Source organism: Rhea americana, unplaced genomic scaffold (assembly GCF_003343005.1).
Source record: "Rhea americana isolate MKP2758 unplaced genomic scaffold, rheAme1 scaffold_119, whole genome shotgun sequence".
In the NCBI taxonomy this organism is placed as follows: Eukaryota; Metazoa; Chordata; class Aves; order Rheiformes; family Rheidae; genus Rhea; species Rhea americana.
The window spans coordinates 2,765,468-2,790,951 of record NW_028185250.1 but is presented as its reverse complement, the minus strand read 5'-3'; the positions used below and the strand labels follow the sequence as shown (position 1 = coordinate 2,790,951).

At 39.2% G+C, this 25,484-nt stretch overlaps 1 protein-coding gene across 6 annotated transcripts in view; it reads right to left on the bottom strand.

The window, feature by feature from the left end:
* The window catches only part of DAAM2 (dishevelled associated activator of morphogenesis 2), a 212,589-nt gene that overhangs the window by 42,973 nt on the left and 144,132 nt on the right, over positions 1-25,484 (bottom strand). For all 6 annotated transcript variants that reach the window (XM_085320666.1, XM_085320657.1, XM_085320692.1 and 3 more), the window contains 10 exons: positions 24,978-25,311; positions 18,562-18,672; positions 17,173-17,276; positions 14,981-15,047; positions 13,924-14,041; positions 12,249-12,387; positions 10,776-10,834; positions 10,157-10,341; positions 8,886-9,206; positions 1,992-2,099 (listed from right to left, as the gene is read on the bottom strand). In XM_085320666.1, the coding sequence (XP_085176792.1) occupies positions 1,992-2,099; positions 8,886-9,206; positions 10,157-10,341; positions 10,776-10,834; positions 12,249-12,387; positions 13,924-14,041; positions 14,981-15,047; positions 17,173-17,276; positions 18,562-18,672; positions 24,978-25,311 (1,546 nt within the window). The remainder of the gene's footprint in view (positions 1-1,991; positions 2,100-8,885; positions 9,207-10,156; positions 10,342-10,775; positions 10,835-12,248; positions 12,388-13,923; positions 14,042-14,980; positions 15,048-17,172; positions 17,277-18,561; positions 18,673-24,977; positions 25,312-25,484) is intronic.

The following is a 25,484-nucleotide window of genomic DNA, read 5'->3' as shown; positions in this document are numbered from 1 at the left end:
TGCAAAGGAGTGGGGCTTTTCTTTGACATTTTTCTTTACAGACATTTGGATGAAGCTTAAAAGTCAGAAACCCAGAGTAAATACATACTTGGCCAGAGTGGAATATTTCCAAAAAATAAAAGAGAAGAATTCAATAAGAAGTGTGAATCARCTGGAAAAGTCCTCATAGGTTTTTGATTCAAAAGCAATTTTGGTTGCCTGGCCTTTAAAAACATGAACATTGATGAGGATTTGTTGATTGGAATCCAGTTTGCATTGGGGTGAGCATGGATGAAAAAGAAAATACCACTTAAAGTAATAACAGTGGAATATCCAAAGAAAAAAGAAKAGGAGTGTAAAAGCAAAACGAAAGCTGGAATGGCATCAATACACCTAAGTATAAAAAAAACAAGAGTAGCTTACATAAGTGATAATCTAGTGTCATAAAGTATTTTTAATAAGGATATAAAAGGACTGTTCTGAGACCCACAGAGGTCACTCTGAGATGATGGCTCCATTCCAATGGGAAGGGGTTATGGTCAGGTTAGTTTACAGTTGAATAGGTCAGACTGCTTTTCAGTGGTTGGTAATGCAGCCATAAATACTATGTTTCTAACTGAGACCTGGCAGATCAGGATAGCTTAAGTTTTGGATTTTGAGGCTGAAAGGAGACAAGGCTTTGGAAGGTCACTTCTAGTGTGGAAGCCTGCAGTGTTTGTACCTGAAATGCTATGTATTGACACAAAAACACTGCATTGGAATGGTACCTTGATGCTGCTAAGACTGCTTTTCTGTGCAGATGAGAGCCTAGCTACTTGCATGATAACTGCTCACCGCTACATCAATGCTGGTTGCACAATTCCTAATTACAATCTCATACAGCAGTGAAGTTTCTTTCTTCCTCACTATGAACTAAGTTCTTATTTCAGTGAACGAGATCCAACAGGAAGAGAAAGAGAGGGATGCAACGAAACAGCAAGAGCTATTTGCAAGAGCAGAATGAGAAGTGAAATCCCATCATGCAGTGGGTAACATCACATTCTTCACAGTTCAAGTTGGGATGCTTATCTAGATAGCTCTGACTTAGTAAATCAGAAGAGTTATTCATTACATTTATTAAATTAATCATTAGATGGAAAAAATGACAGAGAGAAAGAGAGAGTGAGAGAAAGAAGGGAGTGGATGGAAAAGTCCAAAGACAAGGGCTTCATTTATTAATTCTAAGGTACTGAGTAAGTTAATCATAACAATGAAGTAATCATCACCATTATAAAGTTTAATCATAAAGGCTGTTTATAGCAATCATATCTAACTTTTTCCCTAAAACACCAGAGCAGTAATCTGATTCTGCAGAGTGGGAAAGATTGAATTTCTCCAAACATATTCCAAATGCAAAGGAAAGCTGGGGGAGTTCAGGGAGTGTAAGTACAGTCCCTCCCCTGTTAAATCTCATTCAGTGGAGACAGATAGATTGAATGTGACTTGCTTTCCAAGAAAAAGAGGAGGAGAAAAAGACATTCTAATAAGTTGCTGCTTTTAAAGTATGTTGTGTGTGTTATGATCTGTAATTCAGACAATTTCTGTCACCTAGCCACTTGGGTCAAGAAGCTGTTTAGGGAAAAAAGAGACAAAGCAAAAGATAGCTGATTAAGTCACCTTGCTTAGTACTCAGGCAACTACAGACTTTGTCCTTAGTTGAATGGGAGAAATAGAAAGACAGTTATCAAGCATGAATATAAAGCTCAGAAGCTTTGGGAAGCCAGTGGCTGCTGCTCAGTTTGGGGGTCGTTGTCTCTGATGCTGCCTATTAGCACTAACTATGTTGATAATAGAAACTTACGCTCTTCCTAGTAAGTCCTCCCTATCTGTTTCAGTGTGATTTTTTGAACAGTGGCAGAGCGGCAAACAGTGCAGTCTGACTGTGGGTGGCAAAGACACAGGCCACTGTAATGTGTACCATCCTCCTCCAGAAATTCAAGAAAGCCAAGGTGTGGAAGAGAGTCCACCCATACCTGGTGTCTCTGATATGCTGAGAACATCTTTTCAAAGTCTTCTAGATCCAGCACCTTGAATGCCTTTAAATCATCAATCTCATTCCAGATTGTGCCATGGATTCTCTCCTGAAAGAAAAGGTTGTATTTTAATGAGATACAACACAGTAAAAACTTCTAGCTAAGCACATCCAAACTGTTTTGGACAGATCACAGTCTGCTATCCACTTAATACATTCCTATACATTGCTGCTGTCATTTTAGAAGGTACATTTTATTTCTAAGGTCAAAAGAGAAAAAATGTCTTTTTTAAAAACATACTGAGTATTTTGTATTTTTCATCACAGCAAGCTTCTGACGAAAGGTCACATTCCAAGATTAGCAGACCTCATCTCAACAATCATGATCCCACAGAATGTTCCGTTTCACGAGCGGCCCTCTGTCTAACACAATGATTGTGGTCATGCTGAAAGAAGTGTTACGATGCTGAGGAAGGGCACTGATACATGACAAACCCCAGACACAAGTTTTACCATTGCAAATTTTGCCAGATTCTAGTGTAACCTCAAAGGGTATGTGTTGTTTCTATTCTGCCTGCCTATGAAAGCAGTTTAAGATTTTTTTTTCCAAGGCTCTGAGTCTTTGAAGTCTAATTGTTTTTTACTATGTAATCTTTATTGTCCACGAGTCCTTTGTCAACTTAAACAGATACAAAATACATCCAGATCTCTGAAAGACCACCATCAACTCTAACAAAAGTTCATAATCCATGTGATATAGTATGTGAATACTGGGAAATCCTAGCTGTACGGTATATAGATGACCAGTGCGGATGGAAGAAACACCACACTTGGCAGATACAGATTTATCCTTCAACCTTGCTCTCCACCAACCCTGGACCAATTATGTTCTCATAGTACATGAATTAGCTAATCAGCAGTCATCCTCAGCTAGGGATTTAGGGTCTCCTGCTTTCTCTCAACACAGTTGCCCTTGCCACCAAAGAGGACACAACAACAAGTTTTGGGCCATCTACCATTCAGAAGTGGAAAAGTTGCTCTTCAGAGTTGACACCACTACCTTCCTGTACATTTAGCAAATGAAGTACATTTAGTGTACTTTATTAACAGGAAAAATAATAAAAGCGTTGACTAAAAGGAAAAGGAATGGATAGAAGGAATTGTAAAGAGACCTGAGCAAACCCTGGAGATCAAGAGCACAGATGCAGAGAAAGCCAGGAACAGCAAGTAATGGCAAAGAAACCCTCAAACTGGCTCCAGCTCTAAAGTACCTGACTTGCACCTATGAAGTAAAGTGTGTTAACACGTCATTATCAGAACTAATTAGGAACAGGCTCCATTTCCCATACACAGTCATCAAAGGAATGAGTGAAATGTGCTAAGCCACAAGGCTCAAGGAGCAAGGAAAAATACCTGATGGGAGGATGAAACAAGGGGGAAATAAAGGTGTGAAATGTTCTGGAGGAAATTCCTGACAGGGCAGACACTGTAGAGGGAAACCAAAACCCTCCCTCCAGGGGCAGCCTGTGAATGCCTTAGGATAGGGAGGGAGGGGTGCCTGACTAAAATTGCTGAAGTATTGTTTACAATGACAGCATATACTGAATGGGAGCGACGCTCACCCTGACACAGGCTCACCAGTATAACTGTAACATTCCTTACAATCAGTAAGGTCTTGCTTTCCATAATAGCAAAACATCATGACCTTGTGACTACAACACAACAAACAAGTTTGAAGGCTCACTTCAGTCAAGGAAAGTTAGAAACGTTGAAGAATAGGAAAGTTAATTTTCATTTTATCCTATCCTTGGACTCTACTGCCAATCTCAGCCAGAAGCATCCAGGCAATGTGTTCATTCCCATTTGATTTCCAGGCTGACTTTATAAATCTCAAATTATAAACCCTGAGGTTTGTATTCAAACTTCAGAGTATTTCTCAGAGTCCTCACTGTTTCAGATTGTCCCATCAAACATTGGAGTAAATAATATATTTTACGGGAAGCCAGTGGACACGACTTCAAGAACAGTTTTTGGTGCCATTACTGGGATAAAACCCTGAGGATGCCAAGAAGCTATATGCTGTATTTGGAAAAAAGATGAATGTGACTCACATTCATGTGACAGCTACTCACACGAAACTTTCAGATCTGCCTATTAGGCTGTAAATCTCTCATGTCAGCAAAATTTCCCCAGGAATGTTAGGACCAGTGACAATGTGCTAGTGACCAGACTCATCTCATTGGGTTGTAGAGGTGGCAGAAAAGGCGATTCTGAGACTTGCAAAGGGAGCATAACAAGTAGTTTTCCTCAGTACCTTCCCAGAAAAACAACCCAAAGACATTAAAGTGATTCTCGTTTCAACTGGATTCGCTTTAAGATGCCAGTTGAATCTAGTCCTGYACAAGCCGGTTTGTGTGCTACACAAGCAAGATGACAAATTCCAAACCAGCACTCACTGCAATAGCGCAAAGAGAACTCTGACCCAAGCTGCCCAATTTTAGTGCTGAAAAAACAAACCAGGTAATCCAGTTAAATAAAAACCAAGGCAGCCACAGGTACAAGCAACTTTTGTTACACAGCACACTTGCAAAGAGACTGTCCTTTCTATTCCTACCCTAAGATCTGCCCTTGAAAACTTTCATGCTACTGCCAGACAATTTCCTACACTGAGCTCTTGCTACTCAGTTATGGATTAACTGGCTGATAGTTCCTTGTCATCAGCCAAAGAGACCAATCATTTTAAGAGAAAGAGACTTGCATAATGTGTTTGCTATGATAAATGATTCCTTCAGCACCATAAAAAATATTTATGGTCCCTAAATAACAATTTAAAAATAAAGTAAATTCTTCTTTCCTTTTTAGTTCCCCTTAAAAAAAGAAAAAAAAAGAAAAAAAGAAAAAAAGAAAAAAAGAAAAAAAGCAGGTCACTTCTTCTGTAGCGTACTTTTCACTCCTTCTTTATTTATTTATTTATATTACAAGTTTGCCAAGCTCTGTGGTTTCTCTGCTGTGCAAAGTCTTGGCCTCTTTTGAGAAACAAATCCCACAAACTACATTTCCCAGAGCCCTCTAGCAAAATGGTAGMCTATACTGCTTGAGAAACACCTCATTGGGCAGATTAAGTTTTCACATGGCTTTTGCTCCATTAGGCTGAGCTTTGGTATGGTGCATATAAAATTCTGTTYGCTGCAGCTGCTGCAATTATGCCATTCCGCCTTTGTAAAGAAGCTAAATTTGCTAAGAGGTCTATCAAGATTAGAGAATGGCAGCACTTCATGGAGCTAGAAATCAGATCAGTTTGTTCTCTGCTACATCTACCAGGTGATTTATTTGCCCTGCAAGATAAGTAAGGATACTCTTCAATTCACCAAACTCTATTATGCCTTAATAACCTCATGACATGAGTGAAAAATTACAGTACTTTGGGAAACCCTTTCATCTGTTCTGCAATTCCAGAGAAACTATAGAAACTATGAGTGTCTTATGAATACTGGTGCAGGCTTTTCCCAAATATTTTTAAAATATTAACCACCAAAAGGTGAAACAGACTAAAATTTGATTCATCTCCCATTCCATTATCAATCTAAAAAAGATACATGAACAGAGTGTATTTCTCAGATTTCTCTCTTGATATCAAATCCTTTTTCCTAGTTTAAGAAAACTTCACTTTGAGCAAAAATTGCATTTCTGACATGTTTGTTAATTGAGACAGCTGTTTTATCTCACGGTAGGATTAGGCAGCACCAAGGCTATTTTGAGTAGCTTCACACAGAGATTTTGTAGAAATCTTTCCACTAATTTTAAATCTCTGGCAGCAACCCTGCACCATTGTCTGCAGTAATCCTTGAGCTACTTTTAGGAAAAAGTTCCAGAATTCTATAATTTTCTAAAGGAAATCAGAATCCTCACCAACAGAAAATGAAAAAATGTAATCTGAAAATGAACATTTTCTGTTCATATGCCTTTTTAAAAACAAAAAACTTATTCCTATAGGGTAGGTAGGACAAACACATTTCTTCTGAGACTACTTCACACAGGTCTATTTAAGGCTAGCTAAATAAGTACCTTTTAAATCATCCACTGGAGTCATTACTAGCATCTGCCTGAGTCTTAGAGGGATCTATCTCCTACAGCCATGAGGTAACAAAAAACAYAGTTGAAGCCTGACTTGATTTACTCTGATAACTTCAAATTAATGTATTTATATTTATTGAAGAGCTAATTATATGGATCTATACTTCAAGAGCACATGAAACTGTCATTTGGACTAACCATAAACATCCGGTCCCTGTTTGACCTTGGATGTTGTGAAAAATCCATAGTGGGAAAGTGACTCCACTTTCTGTCTAGAAACAAAGAAAGGAATCTTTCCAGGATATTACAGTGGTTACACTGCAATGTCTTTTTCTTAAAAAACAGACATCCTTGGCACTGGCACTACTATAGTGCTGTATGAATGGAATTCACAGACAATGCTGCAGTGCCCTATGAATGGATCTGTGGTGTGGAAGGGATTAGCCAGAACCCCGTTAATCTATGCATCTAAATGGCTTTGCTGCTCACCATCAGCTCAGATCAAAGCTAATACAAAGTCTGCAATTCCCTGAGGAAATTAGCTGGTTGTTGGTTGTTTCCTTGTTAGAAACATGGATACTTTCCAGACAAGCCCTTTCTGACTTTCCTTTCTCGGTGGTGCCCCTGGGAACTGTGGACAATCTGTTACTGTCAACTGCTAAAAGTTAGAATATTTGATCATTCTYATAACACCCAGTAGATCAAGCCTTTCTTTCCAAAGACAATACCAATACTAGGAAAACGGTGTTGTATGAATTGTCCTGCAGAACAGCCTTAATTCCTCCATTGAGAATTTAGATCACAAACAAATCCCTCTTGACCAATCCTGTCCACAGGTTCTCTGACTCCATGGGGACTGGCTAYGTAGACAGAAAGGGGTTTGCACTCATTTGGATTAGCTCAGTTCTTACATCATCTTTGCACTTATTTAACAAAGCTTAGAACAGAGACCTAGCACTAACTGCTTTAAGAAGGATGGGCCAAACAATATGCAGACATACCTAAGAGACAAATAAAAGGACTATTCGACCTAGTTGTGGCCGGGAGCTGCATCGCTGCACCTCACTATGTTGCATAATGCAGATATGCTCTTGAACACTCTGCTAAAAAAATCTTTGAGGGAAAAACTTGTATTCATGTAATTTGGTAGCTAAGCACTGCCAAAACAATGCAACACTACTAAAATATACTTCTAGGCCTCCGTGTCCCATGCTTGTAAACTAGAGGTATAACAACTGCTCCACACATACGCACTCCTTCCCAGCTGGTATGCTCATTGTGAATCATTATTAATTCATGTATGGCTACATTGACTGCTTCAGGATAAACATCGCAAAAATGCTGCAATGTATACAAAGTGTAAGATAYGGCCATTTGATCTACCCATGACTCTGCATTCAGAGAATTCAAACTCATGTATACAGAGAGAATGTGCCCAGGAATGAAGCAGRGAATACTGATGAAGATGGCAAAACACATTGCCTCCTCCATCAGCCGAAGAAATTAAATAATCTCATAACAAAGTGCACCTCAAAGAACTGGGTAAGCTGCTGTTGTAGTGTATGCACCACAACCTTTGCAGTTTTGCAAAGACCTTACTAGGTCAAAACATTGTCACTGACAAATGCTTCCGAAGGAAAATCCCATCCTCTTCTACCCCTTTTCCAACTATTTTGCCTTCCTCAAAGCAGCATCTTTTACCCACTTCACCACCCACGCCTTCAATTTTATTAGCACAGCTGCCTTCACTCCTAACCAGAGGGCAGGATAAGCCTACAGTTACTGTACACTAAATAGAAACACCTGTGACTCTCTTTTTCATATACATTCATATATATATGTATATATTAGTTATTATTTCTTTTCTTCAGAGCACTAAGTCCCATGTTCTGAAAAAGAAAATAAATCCCTGTTCTTACATTCTCTCCCACACCCCCCACGTGCTCTTGACAGACAAGCACAGACAGTGCAGCAGATATTTCACTTCACTTTATTTTAAAGAAAAGGAGAGAGGGGGAGAGAGAATTCTTGTGGCATTCCAGAGGTCCCTGGACACTCATTCCAAATGCCTGAGTTGGGCCCTGGGTGAGTTTCAGTCTAAAAGAGAACCTGGGTTTCTAGGCAGTCATCCAAACTCAACACAGACACTTTTTTTCTTTCTAAATCAGTTTAAAAAAAATTAAGACCAAAAGAGAAGCGGAGGGGAAAAAAAAGGAAAAAAAAGGGAAAAGAAAGAGAGAAGTGGAGGGGCAGGAGAGGCAACTGAGGTAACAGAAAATGTGTGCAAAGGAGGAATCCAAATTCTCCATTTTTATTGACAATTTGGAATTTTATTCGCAAGAGGTAGAACAGTAACTTTGCAAGAGGGCAGCTTCCCTTATGGTCACAAACGAATGGTGAGGAGAAACAGGTCACCATCCCCCTCCTCAACAACTGCTCCTGTCAGGATGGAGGAGACTGTTTTGGGAGCTGTTTCTCACTGTGTTCTGCCCACATTGGCTCCAGCCTTCCTTTTTCTTGATGTACAAATGAAGGCAGCTGTTGCACACCAGCCCTGGCAATGTCTGCCTTTGGCTTACAGCATTTAGTCCCACTGCTGTTGTGCTGAACAAATAGTATACCCAGACCTATTGCAGGTCAATCACTTGGTCACAATCACTGCACCTTGGTCAACACAGGCGATGTGCTGCACTGCTAGAGAATTGGAAAAACTGCCTCAAAACAGTTACTGACTCCTACTGACCACTAAAAGCCAGTAAATCACTGGCTTCTGTCACCTTGTGCTTCACAATATCAGTCAACACTGGCTACAACTTCTTACCTCACTCAGCTTAGCCCAGTTGAACGATTTCAGTGGATGTGAAGGCTGCGGGATGGATTTCTTCTTCAGGTTGGTGCCACTGCTGCTGAAGGTGGTGGTTGTTGGAGGGGATGACATCCCCATACTGAAGAAAGGTGGTGCCCCTGGTGGGGGAGGAGGTCCTCCTGGAGGAGGTGGTGGAGCAGGAGGAGGGGGACAGCTGGAGAAAGGCAGAGGGGGTGGCAGCGGGGGCAAATTCTCTGACATCAGAGAAGAGGACAAAGCTAATGGGCCACCAGGAGGAGGGGGTGGGAGGGGTGRGAAAGAAATGCTGCCACCTTGCTGGAAAATAAAAAGCACATAGGAGAAGAAAGCAAACAGTTTAAAAGGTACAATAACTCCATGTTGCCAGCTGATGTGATTTTATTACAAGTCTCAAAATATTTAGTGTTTTCTTTAAAACCTCCTGCACTCAAAGCCATGCAATAAAGGGAGGAATCTCAGCTTTCATTTAAGAGAAAGTTTCAAGCCCTTGAAGTTGTGGAGAAGAGCTTGAAAATGGAACCATAAATGGCTCAGAAAAACAGAAAGCTAGTAAAAGAAGCCAAAATGTATTATTTTCTCCTTATGTCTGAAAAAAAAGAAAAGTTCAATCTTGTAAACTTTTGAACTCCTGGGTTTTGAACCTTAGGGTTTGAAATATCGAATACCTGTGATTAAAGCCCCAGTAACACAAAGTGGGAGAAGGGAGGAGAGAATGAATACTGCTTACTGCTTTTTGCATTGTCTAGCTACTAAGAGCTGTGTCCTGGAAATTCAAGGCTCAGGCACACCACAAGGACAGAAGCAGCACCAGGCAGGTGAGAGCAGCTGCAAATGTCACTTCTGCAGTGCAGACCCTCTTGAGGCATGACACAGGTCCTGTCTCTCCACTAAAATTTACTTCCATATCTGTGAGAATTCTCTCTATTCTACTACAATAACAATCAGAACCACCTATCACACCCATTCTGCAGTAAAAACTATAGCTAGAAGGTGATATATATACCTTAGCAATTCTCAAATATCATAAAGCAAGGGCTGAAGAAAAGGAAAGGGATAGCCCATTCCTGCATTATCCACTCTATACCACTTGCTCAGGTAATATAGTCTCTACTGAAAGTCTAATTTTTGGCTGTCTGGTGAGGCTTTCTCCTATACTCGCCATAGAAAGATTTTTCACTCGTGTTTTTCTTCATCATTTGCTAGCTAGCAAGTTTTAAACAAGGATAGGAGTAAGCCCAGTTTCATACCGAAAACTCATTAAGCTGAGCTACCAGGTCGTTCATCTGGTCCCGGGTCTGGCGCAGCTCCAAGGATTCCTTCTGCAGCTTGTCCTTCATTTTGTTTAGTGTCTTCATCATTTCATCTTTCTCCTGGGTCTTTGTCTCACATTCTCGTTCCTTCTTCTCTAGCCTGCTCATCAGCTCAGCATGGTCTAGGAGGTACAAGGCAATGAGGTTGATGAAACAAAGCTCACAAACACTCCCCAAGAGATATAACTTACACTGGAATAAAATTGATATAAATCTGTTGGTTCAACTGGGGGCATATAATGAGAGTGAGGAAATGAAAATGGATCCTTTCTTGACAGTGATTTTCAGTGATCAAGACGTTRAGACAACGGTGCCTAAGGTTCACTTGGACTGTGAAATCACTTCAAGGGAGGATTGAGGGAAGCTCAGTCCTATGAACTAAATAAATAGACTGATCAGCATGAGAAGCAAGAAAATGCACTGGAAGAAAGAAAACAGGGTTAGTCCATGAAAGTAAGCACTGRACAGTGAGTTCTGCCCAGCTCTACTGCCTGTCTTCTGTGACTGAATCAGGATCTTCCTCTCTCACTTCTTCAAACACAGTGGACATACTCACCTTTCCGGAAYTTCTCTGCCTGGTCCCTCCACTGCTTGACTTCATTTTCATTCACCAGCCTAAAAGATGAAACCAGATCATTTTAACCTGATTTGAGCTATCCAGCCCAGAGGGCAAGTGGTCACCATGTACAGTGATCCACAAAAGGCATCCTGATGGATTTTCACAGGTTTACACAGAATCATACCAGTGGTCAGTCTGGTTCCAGATCCTGATCCCTATTGTAGCCAACAGCTAATATTACAAAGACGATGTCTTGTGCTCAAAGCCCTAATAAGGGTTAAATAAATGCATGGGGAAAAATCCTGACACTTTCCTGTAGTCAAGTAACATCCTCAAAGTACCAAGTCTACCTATTTTAAAAGACGGAAGTCATAGCTAAAATCACCATTGCTGTTACAGGTTACAAATTATCCTCTCCTTGTTAGAAGGCTGGATTGCCATCCTTTTTTCTACTTTAGTAGTTCTATTTTTCTTTCTTACAAGGAGAGAGGATGGTTATCTACTGGGTAATATATCATTTACCAGGCAACGCTCATATCTCATACTGGGACAGCTATTTCCTATTACTGACAGAAAATATGCAGGGCACACTGGGGATTGATTAGACATGCAAAACGAGGAGTAGCTATGAAAGTAGAAATGGAAGATCAGGAAGATCTTGATATCAAGACAGAGAGAAAGATCAACACCAATATATTTTTCCATGATGAGAAATCAGTTCTGATTTTTGGCTCATGCCTGTACCAGGAGGGATTGYAAGACTTTTAATACAAGAGAATTTGGTTTTATATGAGGTTTATGTTCTGTGAGAATGCTCTTTTCAGTGGAYAATTCAGGAGGGTAATGGGCCATGAATTACCTGCAGAGGCAGATAGATGGAATGCAGCATCCAAAAGTTTGGCTAAAAAAGGACTGACAACAGGGGTGTTGAGATGAGAGCCAGCTCATGCAGCTAGACTTCTCAAATGATGTATCTGAGGGGAAAAAATTTGGCACTCTCTGCCAAGTCTGTGGGTGACAACATGTAGACATTTTATAGAGAGGTAAAAGCTTGTGTCCCTTACATCGGGGCTGCTATCCACTATTTAAAATCTTTCTGAAGTATGTGCTCATTAGGGAAGAATGAGATCAAAGTAGAGATGACTAAATTTTTGGAAAGTATCACTGAAATTTTTCATCAACATTTTGACAGAAGAAAGGCACACAGGGAAGCCTGGTTATTTTATAGGGGTATTTTCACTGCTCCTCAACCAGCTTAATATCTAAACAGAATTTAAAAGGCAAAGGCAAGGAAAAATCCAGAGTGGTTAAGATGTAATTTTGAACAAAACTTTCAGAAGACTAACAAACAATAAGGAGCTGTAATTAAAACAGGAAATTCCTCAGCCACGATATTTTGTTTGCTAAATATCTGCATATTTATTATATTTTAACACCTATATAATAGAAATAAACAATAATGCAGCTTACATTTTAATAATATTTTTGACATTGAAATTTTCCAATGGAGCTATATCTGGATCATCCCCTTGCTCATCCTGAAGAACAATCTGTTGGAGTATTCTGTCCAACAGCTGCCATTGCTGAAAGTTTCCTCCATTCCTCTTATCTGTATGGAAAAAGATCAACTCATGAAATCTTCCATTTTCATGTTAAAGTGCACAGAACTGCCAGCAGGCTGGCATTCCTTCCTTTCTGTTTCCCATAAGTAAATCTTGTAAGCAGTAAATCATAGAACAGAGGACCTAACCATTGTGCTAGCAGTTTATTTACAAATATCCAGCATATCAAAAAAGCACAATTCAGGCATATGTAAATCTGTGTCTAATTTGCACATTCAGGCTGTGTGACTCTTTTGGTAGATCAGCTTTAACTTCCATTTAAATCGGCTACTGCAGTGATTTCATTGTGCTGCCTGCTACCTGGTATTTTCTGGGGCTTGGTATTTATTTTTGGTACCTAGGTAACATTGTGACCAAGCACTGCAAAAAGACTCAGATTTGCTGTCTGCATACTCAGTTACCTGAGGGTCAAAAAAACTAATCTGGCAAGAAAAATCATAAAAACATGACGAAAAAGTTTGGAGAGAAAGGACAGAAACGGAACAAAAGGGGCTGATCCCATAGATAGCAAACAGAGGAGCCACAAAAACGTACAGTTCACTTTAGCTCCCTGAGTTTTATAATCTAGACCTTCAATTTCAATAAAATTACTTCAGTATAATTCTGTCCTAGCAGGATTTGACCCTTCTGCCACCATACATTCCAGGCCAATAGCCAAAGCTCAAAGCCTAAGTATTGTCTTAAATAACAGTATCAAGGAGATCAATTAGACAAGCAACTGCTTAAATTTGTGCATGGCAGTACCTGACTCTTACAAGTGCCCGATTACATACCACATTACCTCCTGAAAAAGCAGACTACAGTATATATCTCCCTCATGCCCCCTTCTCAGTTCCTCAGTTTGACTGCTCAAGCATGGTTGAAAGTAACCAAAGTCAGCCCCTGATGCCTAACAGGATTAAGACAGACAGTTCTGTGGTGATCTCGCTGTGCCTTTGTTTGGCTGCTACACTCTGGAAGCATGAATTATTTCATCTGATACTTACCAAGTTGATTCCTACTACCTCTGTTGAAAATAAATGCCGGTGTTATTTTTCATTTTGTGTCTAGGAGCTTTCCACTGATGCATTGCCATGAGACCAAAGACTTCTTGTAGAATTTTCCCAGTGACAGAATAGCTTTCATTACTGTATTGTTTCTCAAAAAAGATTCCTCACTCCATTTTGTTAACATGCAAAATGGTGCCAATTTCTGGGAATTCTCTGATCTAAAGCACAAGAGCTCTTTCTTTTTTTATGACTTCTAATTTAAACCCATTAAAAGCTCTCTCAGTGACTAATTGGAATGCCTCCAGCTACTTAATTTTATTTGCAAATGCGGAGAAGTCAAGCTGCTGCTTTATATATTGCAATAAAATTGGCTGGCTAGGATCAGTGGCAGACACCAAGTCTCTCAAGCYACTGTCAAAATCTGAATGGAAGACAAAGAAAATGTGTATCCTGGTAACTGTCACCCATTACCTATACACCAAAGCTTCCCATTTCTTCATCATCCCTTGCTCTGAAAAACAGTGATGTACTCACAAGGCATTTGTAAGCAGTGCTGGAGGATGGATAACAAATAGGGATAGGCATCTGTATGCTTCAATCTCTTCTTGATCAGCTCAAACATCTGAGAGGCGCTTTTTGTATCAATGTGGATCTGAAGTGAGGGAAGGCAGTGAAAGAACAAGTGAGACAAAACCAGGCACAGTGAAAACCTGGCTAACTGTGAAAGGTCTGATCAACAGAGGTAAGCAAAATTCTAGCAATTGGACTGTTTCAGACTTTCTTGCAATATCCAGGTATAAGCTCCAGTGAGGAAAAGCCACATGGGACTTCGAGATGAGCACTGCCATCTCCACTCCAAGAAGGAGAAGATCCTCAAAGGGAAGAAAAGGTGGGAGGCATGCAAAGCCATCAAGAGCTTTCTGGAGCAAACAAAACATTTGGGTCCTAAGAAGTGGTGGAACAAATAGCAGAAGGTAAGCAGAGAAGAGCTAGATGTTCTGTATTGGTGTGTGGCTGAGGTCAGTCATGGACAAAGAGGAAAACTACAATTTTCCTGTGCCCTACAGTCCCTTCCTGTCGCTAGAGGTTGTAGAAATTGTAGAAACTGTCCTTGCTGTACGCTCGTCTCCAAACTCCACCCTTTTCAAAGTACTGATCCTCTCCACAACCTCTGAGGTGATAACATTTAGGAGCGTTTCCTAGGATCTATTGGGTAAAGTATTAGAAAACAGTCCAAGTTTTATCTACAGTCCTGTAAAGAGGATGTATAAATCTAGAATGCATCTGGATCATCAGGTCTGAGAACATGAGAGCAACGTTGAGAACCTCCTTTGCTCCTGAACTTTCAGCCAAGCAAAAGAAATAAGTCTTTGTCAAAAATACTTGGCAGAAGTCTGTAATCACTGTTTTCATTGTTCACACATCACAGATCCCTACTTGCTAAATGAGAAACAGTGAAAACAAGAGTACCAACCACTCTCAGCAGCCAAAGCYAATCACTGCTTTCAGTGAACACATGCGGAAGTTGCACAAGAGATCCAAAGCAGATTGTTCAACTTTGTCAAGTTTAGGCACTCCCGAGAAAACTTACCAGGTCAAATCGCTTGGCAAGCTCCAGATCATCTTCATTTCTGACCATCTCAAAGAAATCTAAGTGCCTAAAAGAAAATGGAAAAACAAAGTAAAACAAAACCGCCAATGTTCACAGCATAATTCAAACTTTAAGTAAACCTGCCACTGCAGAAGAAATAACACCTCATTTCCAGCTAAAGGACCTGGAAATTGGCATGTCTGTTTTACATGAAATGTTGGAATATGTCTGTAAGGCAACTCATGGGGGTCAATGATAGGCCAAAAGGAATGGCTGGCTGAGGTACAAGYGCTCTTTAATCCCCATGCTAAGGCACTGTGTTGAGGTAATGGCTGCTAAAAATGAATATAAAATAAAAAAGGGATGCAATGTATGCAGCGGTAATAGATTTCTAAAAAGTTCATGCCACACTTGTTAACCAGATATGTTAAACTATTAACAATTTGTTTCTTTCACAATGTAGAACAGAGATGCATTTAGTTAAACAACAGGGTTCATAGGTGTCTTTATGTTTGCCTACTAATGAGCACARCCACTTGCCTCTAGTGGAATCTGGGGCATCTGGTGAGAGAGACCATGGCATCTGGACTTCCCTTGCATGGAGACCAGAGCATAACAGATGGTGTAACAGAAGGCATGGCACATTCCTCTGCCTTGACCTGGCATATAGTCTATGTAACTCAGGCATCTGGAATCCTCTCAGACCTCCATATCATCCTTATCATTATGATTTGTGAGATCTACAAGTGCCCCTAAGCTTCTCCTAAATGCTCCTCATTACTGGGCAAAGGAAAAGGGATGGCCCATGGACTAGGTTCTCTTCTTGGCTAAAATGGTGTAGATCAAAAGCAACACTCTCAACTGCAACTCTGTGGCAAGCAGCAGAAATACACACCTGCACAGAGTCTTTTCCTGTGTCATTACTATATAGGTATATGCCTCCACTTGTTCAGAGATGTAAAGTATCTATTTATGACAGGCAGCTGATGCTAACCAGGTGTTTGTGCAAAATTTGTCATCTTAAAACTGCTCTTGCACTGGATATTTGAAAAAAATCCCAAAGGCTGATGCCTTGAAAGCTGCAGGTGTAGGTCTGATCCTTACTTTTTCAACATACACTTTAGCAAAAACAACATTTCTATCCAGCAAGTTCCTGCAGATCAACTCTGCTCTACAGAAAAAGATGGAGATATAGTAGTCAGGGGTAGCAGCACAACAGCATGTCAATCCCTCTCCACAGAGCTTAGTGCAGTTACAGAAGTTACTCTCACTGCAGGCATAGGAACAGGCAGGCATTCCTACACCTTAAAAGGCTTCATTTTGTTAAACAATTGTTTTTCCTAGGCTCCCTGTTGAGTCGTCAGCTTGTTGAACTATTTGACTGATACACCTCCAGAAGCTAAGGTCATTTGTTCCAAGCTAATTTTGTCTTGTATCTTTGTGAGAGGTTTAATTTAAGCTCATCATCAGCTTCAGTTAATGTGGCAAAATATGGAAATGCTAGTGAGATTAACCTGGGTCCCTAGTACAGACATGCTGCAGTGGAAAGCATTTATTCTGTGAATAACTTTTAACACAGTAATTCGATTTGCCATTTAGTKTTACATTTTGCGCAGCAGCAATGCTGTTTGAGGGTGTTCCTCATTTTTCTCTCTTGTGTATTCATTTCTACCCCTTTGTCCGCCACAGGTCCCTCTTCTCTTATAGTTGTGCCAGTGCCACTGTTTGAGAGGTTGTGGTAGGAGCTAGATCACAAAAAAGATTGATGCTAAAAAAAAAAAGAAAAAAGAAAAGAAAAAAAGTCTTGGAAACTCAGAACCTGCACTTTGAATACATGCACTCAGGCTCAATGAAGTCAGTAAAATAGCGGCTTCCCTTCCTCCTACCAGATCAGGCTTATTTTCCAGTTTTGCTACAAGAGACAAAAAATTAGAACATTTCTTTTTCACTTTGGTAGTCATTCCTAGGACTGAACAAAAATAATTCAGAAACTCCTTGTAAAAGCCACTACCAATTTAGTATGTATGATTCCTACTTTATCTKCTGATCTTAGTTTGAAGGATAAATCTCCTTTTTGTTTTTAAAGGAAGTCACTTTTAGGGAGAGAGGGAGCACTATGCTTAAACCTGAAATTCAAATGTTCCCCAGAACTTTCTGCTCATCAATGACTGTTCTCAGAAAGTGTGTCTTACCTGTCCAATGTGGCATTCTCATGTCCTCTTAGCTTGTCAATGACAGGTTGAATTCCCAGCATCAGAAACTCATATCGTAGGTGTAATCGGAACTCCAAATTGTCCTTAGGGAGTGTGGAAAAAAACTTTAACAAGTTCCAAARGGGTATTTTAATGCCATTAAAAACTTTCAATGTAATTAAAAGGATTTGCTTAAAACCTCAATTCTTCCCTTTTTAATATCCTCTATCCTGACACTCAATTCACAGGATGACTCACATTCCATGATCATTTATTCTGAATGACTCTAAATAATCCTATCTTCCCAAGCTAAAGTCACTAAAAATTAAGGCCTTTGCCTCTGTTTGCTTTAAAAATACAATCCTCATGTGCCTAGAATGAGTTCCATGCATCCACGTTGTTCTACAAAGACCAAATGTCATTAGTGCTTATCCTGCTAGTCAATTAGAGATCTTCCAAGTGATTACAAATGAACAGTATTGAAGACTTCCCCCTTGTTTTTATGCATACTTGGCATAAAATTATTATATACTCTGGCAAAATTGACACCTATTCAGTAGGGCTTTACAGAGTTGCTGCAGATGATGCTGCCAGACAGAGCTGTTATAAGCTTGTTGCCTTTTGTGCTTTAACAAAAAAAAAAAAAAAAAAAAACAGAATTAACATTTTCAGTGAATTAAATCAGTTTAAACTATTGTCCAGACTCAAAAGGAAGTGTTATTAATGAATAAAAACAAGCAAAGTGAAGTTTCTGAAATGTCCCACTTTGACATTTTAAAATCAAAATGTTTTGTTTTCTTTGAGTCAAAACATTTCAAAACATTTCTGAATGTAAATCAAAATGTGTTTTAAAAGACTGAAATCAAGAGGAAAATGCTTTGCAGCTATTAAAAAACAAAGCAAACCATTTCTTCTTTCCCTTCCTACAACTACTGCACTCCAAATCTTATGTTTAGGGATCTGGTCATGCTTTTGATTTACTGTCTTCAATCTGGAGTGGGACTTTGTCACCCTCTCTTTCCACACTACCAACAATAATATTTTTGACATGTTTCTGAGTTGTTTTTTGACAAAATCTACTAGCAGAGTGGCACAGGCTTAATGAGAGTAAAAAAGGAAAAATGTACTGAATTATAAGGCATATTCATACATATGAAAGAGAGCAAGTAGAACAGAATAATATGGAAGGGCTTCTTAATACAATAGCCTATGTTATATTGGAAGAAGCTGCAAATTAAATAATAGGGATCCCTACTGACAATTCATCCTTTTTCTACAAACCACATCCACTCAATAACACAAGATTTGTGACTTAATCTGCTAGCCACTTCTCAAGTAAATTACTTAAAGAACAACATTTTAAATGGAATTTCCAGGGCAACAACTCACCTCACCAGCACCAGCATTCAGAACAGCATTGATAAAAGACATGATGGCTGTTTTGAGATTTACTTCATCTCGATAACGCCCCATGCTTCGGTCTAGCTCATTCAACAATGTCTGAAATAGAACAACAGGCTGGGTTAAAGGATATCTAATTCCTTGCACCATTTTGCATGCTGTTCACAGAATCTGCAAACAGTTTGCTGTATAGTCGCTCAAAGAAGTAACTTTTTTCAAGCAAAAGTCTTGACAATTTGGGGCATGCTACAATAAAAAAAAATGAAGAATAGTAATAGGAATAAAATGCCTATATGATCCTAATGAAAAAAGTACTTTAAAAAAAAAAAAAAAAGTAAGCTATTATTTGAGAAAAAGGAAATGCCCTTTGAAATCTCAACGTAAGAAAACAGCAAAATGAAGCCCCTCCCACTCATTTAACTCTGTACAGAGAATATGACAGGGAGTTTATACATGCAAAAAAACATAATCAGATCCATGTACCCTTTCTACTTGTGACATTCAAGTAATTTAGTAATTTTCATAATTTTTTTAACGTCAGCAGGATAGACTGCACTTCTATATACAGTGAGGAGAGAATCCTGTGCTGTTGTCTGAGGAACAGAGCTTGTACTTGGGCCTTAGAGGATGTACAGTTTCTCCTCGTTCCTTTGCTTGTAACCATTTCAGGTAAAACAACTCTCTAATCTTGGCAAGCTCCTTTTAAGGACGCACAATTAACAGGAATATCCCCTGTCCATTCAGCTCCAAACTTCTTAGAGCTAAAAAGCTGAATTACAAAACTAAAGTGGAAGCGCAGTTAAGTACAAACTCCATGTTATTTCACCCTACTAAACAAGCAGCAGGGAGTATTTAGCACAGACAAGCCGTTCGTCTAATCTCTACATATTCCCCAGAAATATATTCAAGGCATATCCTCTGTGTGCGTGCGTGCGTGCGTGTGTGTGTGCTTGCACACACAAACACTACACAGAATGATACATATAGAGTTGCTACAGAGAAAAAAGAAAAAGATTAGACAATTAATGTCAGTAGCATGTGCTTTATATAGTCCAGGGAAAACCAATTCTGCCTAAACATTTACAAAAGAGTTTATATGTAAAAACTGATTAGCCACGGAAGCAACTCTCTACTCCAAGCTTTGTGCTGATGATTGTGAATCTTCTCTGATCAGTTCATAAGTCTAAGGACAATTTTTCTCACTGGAAGAGTAACAAATTTCACTTGGGTTCTGCCAGTTCAATTGTATGTGTCTCACACTCAGATACATGTATTGCTGATGAACTAGAAATGTCAGAATTCTTTTTACTTTTCCAAAGAAGTCTTGGCCATAAAGGGAGAATGAAGACAAAAATAGCTTGTTAGTGTTCAACCCAGTAGATCCACCTAAATAACATTCTGAAGCTATGATGCTGAGTAAGGAAGTTCATTTTCCTTTAGTCAGCCTTCTGTCCTTGGCTAATGAAAGCATTCATTCATAGCTAAATCTTTCCCACGCCAGTCATCAGTTTCATAGGTCTATCCTGTTTCCTGTAGAAAATGGACATCACCATGCAGGCAGTACATCTCTAGAAGCAGAGAGAATATCCTCCTTGCTTCATGTGATCCTTTGCTTGTTTATGCAAAAGACTTCTGAGCCATCATACACTGCTGCTGACAATTGTTCTTATACTTGAGCATAGTATGTTTACCTTCACCCCTGCTACCAGCTTGATTTCATAAACTTTTTACTGTATCTTCTAAATTGCCCAGCTAGCACCTGTGAATCCCTCTAGTCCTCATATTTGAACTTTGATAAAATCCATGAATTCCCAGTAGCCACGTTACAGCCAAACACTTACCCTTCACCTATTTTGCTAGAAGTAGGAATCAGTCTTACATAAAGACACAGTAAATGCCCTGCTTAGGAAGACTGACGGTCCATCCAGTCTAACATCCTGTCTCCAAAAGTGACAATACAATACTTGATTTAAGAAGTCTCTCTATTAAAGGAGCAGACTCTCTTCAAATTCACCAGGGAAAATAAACTGCTCAACTTGATAAATAAGCAAAAGTGAAACAAGTGAGACAATTTCTTTGTATTACTTTTATATTTGACACTGAAATCCCATGTACTTGTGTCTTCTTGGAATGACTTCATTAGTTATTACTACTGAAGCATCAAAAACAAGTCTAAATTGTTKTTCTGCTTTTAGTCAATGACTGGCTTCTTTTTTCTTCACAGGCCTCCTTTCTATMACATATTCTCAAATATTTTTGAGAATATACTGGAATCTATGCAACATCATTCCAGGCACAGCATCCAGACAGGTTTAAGGATGTTGTCTAGTTTTCTATTCCCTATTTCAGAAGGCTGTAGTACAAGCAAAGTGCAGAGGGACCAAGCAAAATTCAGGATAAGAGCAACAAAAAACCCTTGGTTGCACTAAGCTAATGGAAKAGTAGTGCATCTTCATGCAGTTGTTCAGCTCTAGAAATAAACACTATAAGGTCACACAATTCCTAAAGATCAGTCTGCACCTACACGCTGTGGCCAAATTCCAGTATCACTAATGCTTTACAAATGGCTGAGGTTCAAGTCTTCACTTGAACATTTCCTGTGAAAGAGATTTCACCACACCTCTTGGCAGCAAGCTTTGTGGCCTAATTGATCTTATGGTTATAAAGGTTTTTCCTACTATTTAAGCAAAACTTTCCTCACTTAATCCTATTTTCCCTCATCACTGACATCCAGTAAGGTTTCATTCAATATGCAACAAATCTCAAAAGGCTTTGGAGGAATGTTGAGAGGGAAAAGCAAATCAAGTAGGAATACAGGATTTTAATTTTTGTTTCTTTTAAACTCCTCTCTTACAATTCCAAATTGATCAGATCTGTCTCTACATATYATGCACTGATGGTGTTTAATACAAACCAAGCAACGTGGCTCTTGAAGGAATACTATTAATCTGCACCTTTTCAAATGACAATATCAAACTTCCTTTATTCCTTCTCTCAATCTTCAAAACTTTTTTTTGTGTGTTACAGAGGAAAATCAGAGAGCTCTGCCCAAAGTAGCACAGCTAGTATTTTGGCCAGCAAGTGAAACCAGCTCCCTTCAGTCTCTAACACCTAGCTTCAATCAATACTGAAAGGAAAATTCTTCCTTACCACTGGGGTCCCCAACTGGGGAAATAAGAGGCTCTTCATTCCTGACTTTTAGAGCACTTTAAAGATCTCCACTTTCACAAGAAAGGCACCTGAGAAACTCAAGATGAAGCGACTCTCCCATGGCCACACAGTAAGCAAGTGAAGTAACTCTAGCAGCAAGTATGTATACATCAGATAGAACAGAATACAAGCAAGGACACTGAAGAGACACCTCATTTTATTAATTCTGTCACACGAGTTGATTTTCTGAATTTTTATTTTGTCTTGCTTCTTTAAGGAGCAGATTAGAATTTGTAGGCAAAGCAGCACATTTCTAACAGAAATTGGATGAAGCAAAGGTAAAGCTTTTCCAAATTGCCTTGGGAAGGAGATTTAAGGCATGTCTTTGTATTATTGTGGTATTTGAGTAAAGATGAAGTACTTCTCTGAAGAGACTAGTTTTCAGGAATATCTTAAGAGAGGAACTACAGACTCTCTATTGGACATTAAGTTACTCCAGGCAGAACAGCAGCATGAAAGAAGGGTCGAAGATAAAAGCAGGTAAAGAGATCAGCTCATGCAAGAAGCTAAGACAAACATGAGAACATGGGAATGGTCATACAAGTAAACAGAACAGACTTGTACACAAAGTGTGGAACCTTGAAAGGGAAGCCGTATAAAAGCTACAAGTACCAAGAGAGAGATGATACGCCTGTGAATAAACTGAACAGTGCAGACACAGGGTGAGATTCTAATACTCTAAGACATTTGTTTGAGTGAAGTCTGCAGACTCAGCAAAGAAGAGCAAGTTCTAGAGGAACTTCCATAGTTATAAAGGGACTCTGAAGTTAAGGATTGGACTGATAACTGAGGTCAAAATGACTGTAGGTGGAGTTCTGACAAATTAGAAAATAGCAACATTTTGCATCAGGTTTTTATTCAGAACAAAAAGTGAAATTTCACTAAGTTAAAGGAGATAATCCTTCGTATTCAAAAAAATTCTGTCTATACTCTCCATTAACTCACATTTAAAAAAGAACACAAAATAAAAAGAAGCACATCCTTTCTAAAACATTTAGCACAATCAGAAATAGTGTAAGCTGATCTTCAGTTGGTATGACCTAGTACAATTAGTTAATACAATTGGGACAACTGTTAAAACTGTTAATATCACTCAGAAATCTTGCTGTAATTTAGATTTTAGATAAACTAGTATAAAACTTCATGTTTCCTATTCAAATCAGAGGAGTTATACCAGCACAGAGCCACTGCAAGCAAAGTAAGAGCTTTATCTAAAATCCTAACTTTCTTTCTCTACTAATTCAGCTGGTGCCTCTGACTAAGCTAGGCTAGCTGTTAAAGACTGCAAGAGTTGCACTTACACTGAGCAGCTGTAATTTATGACATGCAACTAAAACATGTAGCGTGTTATGGTACCCCACTAAACATATGATTTCTACAGTACATCTCAGCATATGCAAATAGCAAATAATCTGTTCCAATTCAAAATTGTCAGGAAGTTATGCAGGAGCTGAAGTTTTAGATCTTATGTTTAGGTGGTTGCCAGTAAATAATTTTGAATCTTGCTTCCTTGTTCTTACAAAGAGGACAGCCCCCTCAACCGAAACTTTCTTCACTGCCATGATATTCCTCCACAAGAAGGGCAGGGGGAAAGAAAACAATTTGTCTTARGCGAAAAATAGTTCCTGAACAGTGCTTTTATGTTTACCTCCCTACTCCTCAAAGGCCATACTGCTGGTCATCGTAGATGATGTGGGGAGAATAAGATTTGCAATCTGCAAGAGGAAAAAGAAATCCAAACCCACAGAATTTAAATGAAGYATCAGCATTCACAGATAAGGAAAGAGAGATGAGAGCAATGAAGACCATTATCCACCACTGTTGTCCAGAAGGCAACTAAAAGGAAGACCACCAATTGTTCTGGTGCTGTCAGAGGCTAGCTTTACCTGCAAATTATTTTATCAAACTTTCCAGTAAAATAGAGCTCAGGACAGTTTCCAGAAAGTTCTACCCTTTTCTACTTCAGAAGAACCGAATTTGGCTTCAAAAACTGAGGATCTGAAATTATTCTCCTCTTGGGTGCTGCCACTCTAGTTAGGCCATTGTCTTATGGAGCTAGATCTAGAGAAACACTAAGCAGAGCCTTTACAGTTTCCACATTTTCTTTCTTTCTTTTTCCCATTAGAATCACCCTGCAATAAAGAACCATAGAAGCAGAGGAATTCATTCCTTCTCTGTACTTTCAAAGTATGTTTATCCCATTCCTGCTGTTCTGTTCATTTTGTTATTATTCTTCATAGCCCAAGAATAATTCTAGTTTCGCTGTTCATTCAGCTTCTCAGTTGTGGGAGATCATTTTCAACATAACAGTGATTAGGTGTGGCCAGTTAGAGTCAATCTAAGGCTACAAGCTCTGAACTGTTCAGATGTATCCATATTCTGAGTGATGCTGCTATTTGCTCAGGACATAGGAAACATCTCCCAGAAGAGCTGGATCTGAAACCTAAAGGATCTCTTGAGATATTTGCAAAGTTTGGATTACAAAGATTACATCCCAGGAYTAGGACAAAGAAAAAAGGCTTTTATTAGCTTGACTGAACTGCACTGCCTATTACATCTGACATTCACAGTAAAGGCATAGGATAAGCATCATCAGCTCATCCCTCTCTTGAAAAGGCCTCGCATGCTGGAGTTACAGTAGATGCTTTTTTCCTTCTGAATGAGCTGCAAGACCATTTTGAGACACAGGTGTTGGACAACAGAGCTGCACACTTGAAAGACAAGAGATAGAAAATTTATAACACTGTCTTAACTGACAAGATCTAGAGTATAAGAGAACTTTCCACTGAAAGGTAAGGGAGTCTATGACCACATTTGTTTCACCCGCAATTAAAACACCCCACTGTCTCTCTGTTAGAAGATGATGAGGTGAAGATGAATGAGGGGGGAGTCTCTGGATGAACCTCTATTGCTTCAAAATTATTAGAAAAACTGTTTAAACTCAAGCTGCTGATGAGAATATAGTGGAAAATCCCATTCTAGCTTCTAGATACAAAGAGAAAACACGAGATTTTAAATTAGCATTAATCACAAGTGATCAGCTCTTGATAATCTGAGGAAGTGGTCCATTCTAATTCTAAATGAAAAAAATGCCTTTTTATTGCCTAGCAATATTGCAATAAATGCATTATAAAAATCACTCTCTGAAGAGATGCATCATGCTGAATATTTTTGGCAAAGTATGCTGCCTATACCTGGAATCTTGTCCTTTCTGCAGCATAGACTTGGTAGTGAAGCATTGCTTGCAAGACTTTCTTGTGTCCATCTGGTACCAAGCAGACGGCTCCAAGGATCTCCAGCACAGCAATCTTGGTCTTGATGTTCTCAGTTCGTAAGCTCTGGGAGATGATGTTGATACTCTCTGGATGAGCCAAGACATGAGCCCGTCCTTGGGAGTTGTTCATCAGTGCCTTGATACACCCTATAACGGATGTGTGTATACGGCTCTCTGAGGTCTCATAGTCCATGCTCTTCAGGAAATTCAGCAAACAGCTCAGGCCATCCAACTCAATAAATCTCATTACAAACCTGAAAAACAAGTGAAGAAAACAGATCAAGGGTAAATTATTTCAAATATATTATTCAACCCTGCAACTATAAGAACCAAGTAGTTTTCAGCCTAAGAGTCATGGGATAATTCCAGTGTATTTAAAAGAGAAAAGAAGAAAAAAGAAGAAAAAAGAAGAAAAAAGAAGAAAAAA